Source organism: Patella vulgata, chromosome 6 (genome assembly GCF_932274485.2).
Source record: "Patella vulgata chromosome 6, xgPatVulg1.2, whole genome shotgun sequence".
In the NCBI taxonomy this organism is placed as follows: Eukaryota; Metazoa; Mollusca; class Gastropoda; family Patellidae; genus Patella; species Patella vulgata.
The window spans coordinates 45,915,828-45,926,395 of NC_065884.2; the positions used below are offsets into that span (position 1 = coordinate 45,915,828).

Below are 10,568 nucleotides of genomic sequence, written 5' to 3' on the forward strand. Positions count from 1 at the left end.
TCTACTAAATGGAACTGATATGAACTTAGGCATTAAACTTTCACAATATTGCAGTTTGCAATTGATTCAGAATGCTTTTAAATGACAATCAGTGACTTTAATTGAAAGTGACATTTGGGAAAATATAGAAAATAATTAATATCATAATCAGTGGCGGCGCCAGCCGTTGGTGATTGGAGGGGCAAAGCTGGGGCAAAGTCCAAGGTTAAGGGGGCAAAGGCACGAACTTTAACTAGGGGTAGGGGGCTTCCTCCAGAAAATTTTGAAAAACAGGTTGCCGGAAATACAGCCTGGCAGTATTTTAGACACTGATCAATGAGGTAAAGTGTCAAACGAACGGACTTGCGAATCACGACGAAGCCCACTCACGAGCGTCAAAGTAGGGAGTCCTCCCCCAGAAAATTTTGAAAAATGACTGCCGGAAATGCTGTCTTACAGTATTCTGTCAGGCACCGATCGTCGAGATAAATAGATCTTCCCAAATACCGTTCGTCGCCTGATCACTAGTTTATCCGACTAGAGAACAAAATGACAAACGAACGGACTTGCGAACCTCAATGAATTCCCCTTGTGAGCGCCAAAGTAGCGAGTCCATTGGGGACCTTGCCAAGAAAATTTTGAAATGTCGGAAATGCTCTACAACATGCAAGTTTATGACTGAGTGGGGATGTGGGATTTATTCACCGTAGAAGGTATTGATTACCGAAACGTATCGCAAATACTTTTTTTTATTTTCTAAAATTATTGAAGGGGGCAAACAGAGGGCAGACCAGATTAATGGGGCCGCCACTGATCATAATGCTAAAGTAATATCATTTATGTATTTAACATGCTCAAACAGCAGAATACAGACATTATTTGCTTGCAGGATACACACTTGGAACAAAAATTAGAAATATATATAGCAGCGGATTGGGGAAATACTGATATTGAAATCTGTGGTAATTCCTCTAAACAGAGAGGAGTGGCTATCTGTTCGGGAATAAATTAGAACATAAAAAACGTAAGGTTAAAAAAGACTGGACCAATAGCAACTACATATTTGTAGAGAGATAAATGACATAAAATTTATACTTGGCAATATTTATGGGCCTAACTCGGATAGTCCTGGCTTTTAGCAAAAACCTTATATGAATCTAAAACAGTTTGACAATGATAGATACTTCCTCTGTGGGGATTGGAATTTAACCTTGAATCAATTTTTCGATACATATAACTATAAACATGTAAATAATCCGAGGGCAAAAATGGAGCTGACAGATATGTGTCAGAAATACAAATTAATTGATGTCTGGTGTTTGTTTCACAAAAACGAAAACAAATTTACATGGAATAGATGTAATTCAATTAAAAGAGCGCCCCTAGACTTTTTCTTGACATCGGAAAATCTCCTAACACATATTACGAAGGCTAATATCCAACATGTGTATAGAACTGACTATTCTGCCATCTCCATTGCCCTGATTATTATTAGTAACATGAAAGAGCGAAAGGTTACTGGAAATTCAACAATTTCTTACTGTATGACGAGCTGTTTGTTACAATGATGATCAAAGAAAATATCAACTTTATCAAAGAGTTTTATGCAGCTTCACCATACAGTCTTGAATTTGTTGAAGCTTCCACAATTAATTACCTTGAATATACGATTGATGACCAATTGCTCTTTGAAATGTTGCTTTTACATTTAAGAGGGAAAATCATATCATTTGTTTCATATAGGAAAGGGAAGAATTCTGAGATTGAACAAAAAATTATATCAGAAATGCAAGAAATTGAAAACAAAACCAACATATATATCCCAACAACATCAAACTTTATGATGTGAACAATTGCAAAATTTGAATTCAAAATTAGAAGAACATAGGAAAAAGAAAATTGAAGGAATCATTGTTAGATCTAGAGCAAAATGGACAGAGGAAGGGGAGAGAAATACTTCATATTTTCTCAGTCTAGAAAAAAGAAATTATACAAACAAAAATATCCAAGAAATTGATACTGAACTATCGGGCAAAGTTTCGGACCAGACCGAAATATTGAAACAAGTTAAATTCTTCTATGAACAACTATACAAAAGCAATCAAGATGTTGATTAAGAAAACAGTAACATAAATTTGTAAATTGTTCTAGAAAAAAAAATATCAACAGAAATTAGTAAATCACTTGAAGGTCCAATTTCTATAAGCGAATTATCTACTATCGTGAAAAATCAGAAACAAAACAAAAGTCCAGGCATAGATGGCTACACCTCAGAATTTTTTCAGTTCTTTTGGTGTGATTTATCTAAGATTATCCTGAGATCTATTAACTGCACACTAGATACAGGGGAATTATCACTGACTCAAAAACAAGGTGTGATCACATGTATTCCAAAACCAGGGGAAAATCGAACACTTTTTAAAAAACTGGAGGCCCATAACGCTATTGAATTCTTGCTACAAAGCCATATCAGACTGCATTGCCAATCGTGTTAAATCCGTTCTACCCAAATCGTTCAGGTCGTCCTAGAGCCACTACACAAGCCCAGGATCGATGCATTCGTACACAGGTCCTGCGAAATCGAGGACAAACGGCCAATCAGCTTTCTGTAAACTTGTACCAAGTTACAGGAATTCGAATTACACCCCAAACGATAAGAAATCGGCTACATGCAGCCAATTTGCATGCGCTACAAACGCATGTTGTGCCTCCATTAACTCACCAGCACATGGCAAACAGGCGTCAATGGTGTAGGCAGCGTAGAAATTGCTGTAATCGTTGATGGGCGTGTGTAATGTTCTCAGATGAGTCCAGATTTACTCTGAGTTTCACCGCTAGGGGTCCTCGCGTTTAGGAACGTGTAAATGAGCGTCATGCTAGCTAACGTTAACGTCAGACAGATTTGGGCGTGGTCTGTTATGGTGTCGGGAGGAATCACCATGACTGGCAGAATGGACTGGTGTGTACTACCGTTACCACATCCTGGCACCGATAGTTCTGCCCTTTGCTCAACGTGCAGGTTGATGTTTTCATCTTTCAAAATGATAATGCCCGTGCCCACCGTGCTCGTGTTGTGAATGACTACCTCTAGCGTCACCATATTGTCCATATGCCTTGGCCAGCCATGAGTCCTGACCTTTCCCCTATAGAGCATGTCTGGGACATGATCAGTAAACGACAACACTGCAAGAACTGGCCGTGGCACTGCATGAGGAGTGGGTCAGATTGCCCCAAATCGTGATTGAATGGTTGATTAGGAGCATGCCACGATGAATTGCTGAATGTCTGCGAATTGGTGGAGCAATTACTCATTTTCACTTTTGACAGTGTATCTCTTTGCGAGTGAAATGGGGACGTCAGATAAGCCGCCCATATGAACTGTTTATGTTCATGTGTAGGCAATTGGCCTGTTATTAACATACACTGATTACCTCTAATAAAAATAGCAGTGCATTTCCGCAGTTTTTTTTATTGTTTCTGAATATCCCCTACTTTTTTTGAAGAGTATATGTTATAAATTGATTTGTAGTAGAATATGAATCCAAATTCAAATTGCTATAGACAGATTTAATGTAACAGTCAACAGAATGTTTACATAAATTATAATACAGTAATATTTAGACAAACTGTACAAATAGGTATCCTACATAATGTCATAATATTAGGATTACAATATTACAGTTAACAAACATTTTTATCCATTATAATTAACTACACCTCCTGTACTTAACAGAAATTCTTACCGATAACATCTCTATTTGGCTATGTTTAAAGTACAAATGAATAATTCTGTTTGTTGTTCAGAAAATTGTATCTACAAATCTTCATCTGATGGGGTGATGGCTTTTAAATTTTCTTACACAATTTAATCAAAGGTCTGACATGATACTACAGACTGGAACCAGTAGCACTCACTAGCAGTAACTATTTAAGCCGGTGGATTTTGTATAACAATGTGGTGTTTTCTCGATGTAACAATAAAATCTAGCCTTAAAGACCACATAAGATGATAAAACTAGATTTTATGTACTTATAGCCAGTGGTTACTATATACACATTACGGCTGGTGACGTCACAGGGACTACCATTATTTAATCAGGGGATTATAGAATCAGTCAGGCGTTAATGAATATACACACTGGCTGTATATAGATAACTTATGAATAAACATTCATAATATCCATTTGGTCACTGTGACGTCACTGGCTTCTGGGCTGGCGGGATTAAGAGTGTTTTCGATAGTTGGCAAAGTCTTTTTTATGGGAGGTCTATATTTGCGAGTAAAGATAGCTGAATTAATTTTAATCAGATTGATGTCAACTTGCCGTACAGTGCAGATAGTGACCACTGGCTATAAGCACATGCCATGTAGGTTTTTCATCTTTTGTGCTCTTTAAAAGATCAAATCACTGCAGTATTGATACTATTATTGATAATTTTGATGTGACTATAATAAATAGCTGGTTGAACTCATTTGACTCTGGATTTGAAATAGTAAACAGTACACAAAAATGTTTTTCTTCTTTTATAAAAAAAAAAAAATAATCCTGGATTACTGCAATAGCAAAAAAAAGTGTATTGTGGCGATTTGATGATGTCGTGGACAACATGATGTCTAACTTGCAACATGGTTTATACTGTATTTTATCCAAATTATAGAGGCAAAATCTGGTTACTTCTTTAAGTAAGATTGGTTTTCCATTAGTAGTATTAGACCACAAAACTTAGCCTGGTTTAAAAGAAGTGGCTCTATTTCATTTTTTAATCCAAGCTTCTAGAGGGTGTAAAGAAAAGCAGCAAAGTGAATTTAAATTTGAACTGGTCTATTTTGGACAAGCGTTTTACTACATTTGAATAGATAAACAGGCTTTAGATCAATTCAGATAGTGTAAATCAGAAGTTATGTGGTATTCAGCTGTCATTTGTTTTTTTTACTAATATTATATCAATAGATTAATTCACAAAATGTTGTATTGTTTTTATTTCAGGAAATCTCTTGACGATAGACTATTAGATGTACAACTTAAAGAAGCATTAGCTGCCTCATTGCTGGATTGTTCTAATAATAATAATAATAATAATAGTAGCAGTCAAGAAACAAGAGATATTCATTCTGTAACAGATAAAGTTGAAAAGCAACCTGATACAAAAACTAGTAAGCTGACTTCTTTTGTTAACACTCTTGCAATTGACATGTTGGTGGTTCAGCCACATACAAAAACACCCTTACAGTATAATTCTCCTGTATAGCTTTGTTTACATTTTTATACACCCACATTCAAATCTATCATTTGAAGAAATAAGCATGTGTTATGATACTCTTTGTGTATATTCACCATTATCATAATGTGCTGTTCTGTTTAGTAATTTGTAAACTGTGCATGAAACAGTTTACACTTTGAAGGATGCAATTGTGCATTGTTGAAAGTTGAAACTATTCAATTTAAAACTTGATAATGAATAAAAATAAAATATTTTTAAAAAGTGCTACATCCATAATGTGTCTTTGGATTTAACATTGATCAAATGCAAACAAAGTTTTTGTGATTAATAAAAATCTTCTTTTCTCAGATTTAAATAACATTTTTATACGTCCACATAGAAATGTGGACGTATATTGCTGTCAGTCCGTTGTCCGACATCCAGAATTGCTTACTATCCAATTGACTTAATTTATACACAGTATTTAAGGTCATGAGACAAAGCAGCTTATTGATTTTCAACGATTTAATATCGGATTGACTTTAGATTTATACATATTGTCTAAGGTCATGTCGGATAATTACTGCCAGAGTTTTGGCCCTTGATCACTTTGAAAAATCTTGTGGACGCTAGTCGAGGCTAAAGTTACGTGTAATATCCGATTGACTTTAAATTGATACACAATGTTTAAGGTCTTGAGAAGAAGAGGCCTATTGATTTTCAACGATTTCCGATCATTACTGCCAGAGTTATGGCCCTTGATATTAAATGTTTTGTATACTAAACGTTAGTATAGGGCAGAACTAGAAGCCAAATGGGTTGTTACTCGTAATCAGCTTTTTAGTGTGTTGTAAATGTTTTCATTTCTGACAAAAGAAAAAAATATGCAACAACCCTTGTTGACTGCCCGGACGACTTAGCTGCTGTTGGCGTATGTTTCATTACATGGCAACCCATCTTTTACTAAATTACTGGGCAGACATTTTTGTGACATAGCATAATATACCAAGAAAGGATTAGTTTAAAGGAAATCGTCCATCTATTTCTACAGTCTAACAAGAGATAATCAACTTTTTAAAAAAATCTAGATGTTTCTGCTAAGCACTGCCTTTTAATAGTTCATGAACAAATGTGTTAGTGATGTCATCAATACTACTCCCAGATCGCTCAATATTGTGTTCCCAAGCTGAATTTACTGTTAGTCATATTTCAAATTTGCAATGGCTATAGTATATATCTATATATATGTCTGCTAGTGACGTGACACCAAAACACAATCTTTTTAAACGGAAGTATCTAGAAAGTTTTAAAATTTGATTCTAGTAGTAACCACAGAGACTCAGTGAGTATGGTAAAACTTCGCTAATAGTACACACAACATGTAACTTAATCTCAATTTGACTTTTGATTCTTGTAGCTGTTATTATTATTGATCTGTTTTTAAAATAATGAAATAGTAATAAATATATCTTGATTCTAGATTTAAACAAATCTACGGAGGATGATATTGAAATTATATCCACTGAACTTGTTGAGGATTCACCTCCTAGAAAACGTCAGAAATTACAATATTCCAGTGATGATGATGATAAAGGTATTTATAATTGGTACAGAATAGTACAAATCTTAGATACATGTATATACCAAAAACAGTTTTAATTTAGACAGATTCAGGAATAGATCCTCAGTTTACTTTGGATTGGTTCAGGAATAGTCCTTCATTTACTTTCCCCATAATGATTACAGATAGTACATTTGCTGTTGAAATTGGAAGCAGTGATGATGATGAGGATGATGATGATGATTTTGATGATGATGACAGTGAAGATGATAGTGATTATGTGGAAAAGCCCAACAAGAAAAAAAATGTCAATAAAATGTTTAGTGCAAAAAAGTCCACTGCTAAAGGTAATAAATGATACAAAATTTAGACTTGTATTGGATGGTGTATTTTGAAATTGTTGTTAGCAAGTTTTTCACATAAGTAAATAAAAGTAACAAGCACCATTAGAGAATGATTTTACTTTTGAAAAAGGTGTAAAATAAGATGGACATCTAATTTGATCATCAAATTCTCTAATGCCTATATTAAGAAACAAATGTCTTTTCTTTTTGACTTCAGATAAAACTTCATCCAAAATAAACTCAAAGGCTGGTTCAAATACTACAAAAACTGTCAGAATTACTCCAATATTAAACTCTAAACCTAAATCCAGTCCTGCAAGGGTCAAAACTGCTGGAATATTAAACACTAAACCAACATCTAAATCTGCAACTCCAAAAATAAATTCTAAATCTGTCATTAACTCACCATCACTTAAATTAAATACACCTAAAAGTAGTTGTGTATCTACTGTAGTATCACGAACACCTATATTTTCTATTAGTAGAAAAATACCAGCATGGACACCACCAGGTAATGTATTAAATATCATAATATTTGTAGGCATTTCCAATTTTGAAACTAGGGCTCTCATACCAAAATTTTAAAATTCAGTCAGGTTTTGCATATTCTGTGTATGACAAATGGGCTTAAAGTCTCACTGTGTCATGTTAGCACAATAGGAATCCCTTGCAAACTACAGTATTGGGAAAGAGTATTGCTTGCTATGTAATTGGGGGGTTGGATGGCCGAATGGTTAGCATGTGCACTCTGCATCATAAGGTCTGTCATTAAGTTAACTGGTGTGGTTTCGATTCCCCGGTTGTAGGAGTAGGGTCGCCTGTCTACCCTCGTTGGTTTTCTCCGGGTCTTCTGGTTTCCTACCACTGCTAAAGACCTCTGCACAAGCCAATTATTGAAATGACCTAGTTTGTGTCAAGTGGACATTCAACCCCATCTCTCTCTCTCTCTCTTTTTTGCTGTGTAATAAGCCCTAAAGTCATTTTGATATGGGCAAAAAGAATTGATAGGTCTATTTTATATCCAATTGAATCAGGGTTTTTTATTTATTTTGTTCTCTTAATTAAAGGTTAAATAATCAATTAGTGTGGATTAAGCTGTAAGATTGGATATTTCAGCCAAAAATGCTAATGAAGCATAGTTACTTTAAAATTCTCTTTTAAAAATAAGTTAACAGTTTTTCAATTCACGAACCAATTTGTAAGTGGCTGCTTTAACTACTGACAAAAAAATAGAGTAAAAAAATAAATATTTTAAACTTTAACCTGCAGGTCCATCTAGTCGAGGTAACAGTGACATGAATTGTAGCTTGAAATCACCAACTGGAGGGATGCGACTTGGTTTGTCCAGAAACCAACGAGTTAAACCATTACATCCCTCTGTTCAACATTGAAATCCTTTTTTATGTTTTAACCAACACTGAGGTACTTCATTCCTATTAAAGTTCAGCTGAGGAAAGTTAATTTAGAAAAGAGAACCTGTTAGTGCGTTAGAGTATGCCAACCTGAGTTTAAAAAGGAATTGTACCTGATATTTAAAAAGATTACTTACTATGTAGTGAGTTGTGTATACATAAAAACATGTATTTATTGTTTAACTCTTAACTTGTACTTAAATAAAAACCTCAACTCAAATATAGATAGAAAGATGTTTTCTGTATGTATACATTTTACAAAATACCACATTCTAGCTAGGACTGTACATGTTGAAGTGAATATAATCACTTTTATGGTTTAAAAATGAAATGTGACTGTGGTTAAATTGGTCGCAAGAAGCGGTTGAATCCCCCATGCTTTTATGTACATAAAAATGTGAGATTTTATTAGAATGAGAACTTGTTTGTTATTGTCTTTGTAATTGTTGACTCCCTTTATGATTAAAAAAATGTGTTTTGTTTTTATATATTTTCATCATGTATAAGAGACAATGGATATTGGTACCACAGTTTAAATGTGAACAAATAACACAAAACAAGATGGCATACTGCTGGTGGAGTGCTTGAAATTTTAAGTGACTAAACTAATAGTTTTATACTGAGCGTTGTTTACAAAAATAAAACGGAAATATTTTTAGTTATAGAATCTGGAGGAATTTAATTCAGGGCTTTATTTTTGAAGAGGAAAATATCTTTGATCTATAATCCACATAGCTATATACATCTATGGATATTTTATATTTGGAAAAGAAGGTATTTTATCGGCAAAGATCTTCAGAGATATTCTGTTAAGCGGAGGAACAATGGGGGTTGCACTTAAGAGAGTCGGACCAAAAAAAACACCGACTTTTCGGTGGACTCCCATAGGACCGTAAAGTGTCGAATTATTAGTCCACCTATAATTAATAATGTTATAATTAACCCAAACCCCAACAATTTATTTCTTGGAGCAAACACCGATACGGAAATAGCAGCCATACTATTTAAAACTAGCAATAACGCCCTATCTATTCCTGTATGGATGTGTATATATACAGTAGTTACCTTAATAAGATTTAAATCGACGTACCTGTAGAGAACACCCGCACTTTTATCACGTCAGGTTATTCATTAAACTACATAATTTTTTTCTGATAGTAATAGCCGGCTATAAAAGTTTTATCACATACTTGAAAAATTAAAGATGTCCCATCATTGCAGTGTCCTAGCTTACATGTCGTCGGAAAATGTCCATGTTTATTTGAATCCGTTCCTATGGAAGGATCTGTTTGATTGTAGAATCGTCGAATAAAATATTTAAAGCAAGTGGATATCTTTGATTTTGCACAAAATAAGTATTGCATTGGGTTGATTTGGTCTGTTATAATAGCCTACAATTAAATGTTTTGTTTCCAAAGTTTAAGAGGAAATAGGGTTGTTTTTTGTTGGGTTTTTTTACAAATTTTAGTTTACATTTATATCTTAAAAGGCTCGTGTATTAGTACTGTAGCCTATACAGTGCGAAGTTCCTATTGTTCTGTCCGTTAAACGGCTGAAGTGCTCATGTTGGACATGTACTGTAGATGAGGCAAAAAGTATAACTTCACGATCGGGGAAGTAGCCTACCGAACGGACCATTTGAAAAGATGAAGCCAACTTTTTATACTCCCAAATTGAAATGTGGTCGTATATTGGCCGTCCTCGTTTGATTGTGAACGCTCACTACAGGCTAAAGTTGTCAGCCGAGTGACTTGAACTTAGGGCCTAGGGGCCTGGTGATGGTCGTCTAGGGTTGAATAGGCCTACAATCGAGACATTGTGGTGCAAAAATACACATCGATTCCGGCGCAAAAACCACCCTTACCTTGGACTTGCATTTGATATGCACGCCGCCTTTGGGATCAAATAATTGAAATTGGAAAGTTGAATTGAAAACGAAAGATCTGGAAAATGAGAAGGATTGTTACAATTAAAAAAACATACAGTGGCAGCGGCGCATATAAGTATTTTGCTACGCACGTAACCATTTTCACCAGGCCCATTTTAGGCCTACAGCCGAAATTTCTAGCT

General features: G+C 34.8%; 2 protein-coding genes across 2 annotated transcripts in view; one reads left to right on the forward strand and one right to left on the reverse strand.

Moving 5' to 3' along the window:
- The window catches only part of LOC126823704 (solute carrier family 45 member 3), a 44,157-nt gene extending 35,723 nt beyond the window's left edge, over positions 1 to 8,434 (reverse strand). Inside the window, exon 1 of the mRNA XM_056101599.1 lies at positions 8,350 to 8,434. The gene's annotated coding sequence lies outside the window, so the exon portion shown is untranslated. The remainder of the gene's footprint in view (positions 1 to 8,349) is intronic.
- The window catches only part of LOC126823719 (RAD51-associated protein 1-like), a 35,108-nt gene extending 26,126 nt beyond the window's left edge, over positions 1 to 8,982 (forward strand). The window contains exons 4-8 of the mRNA XM_056101746.1: positions 4,968 to 5,134; positions 6,662 to 6,775; positions 6,928 to 7,089; positions 7,304 to 7,597; positions 8,356 to 8,982. Coding sequence (XP_055957721.1) covers positions 4,968 to 5,134; positions 6,662 to 6,775; positions 6,928 to 7,089; positions 7,304 to 7,597; positions 8,356 to 8,477 — 859 coding nt within the window. The 3' untranslated portion in view covers positions 8,478 to 8,982. The remainder of the gene's footprint in view (positions 1 to 4,967; positions 5,135 to 6,661; positions 6,776 to 6,927; positions 7,090 to 7,303; positions 7,598 to 8,355) is intronic.
- The last annotated feature ends 1,586 nt before the right edge of the window (positions 8,983 to 10,568 follow it).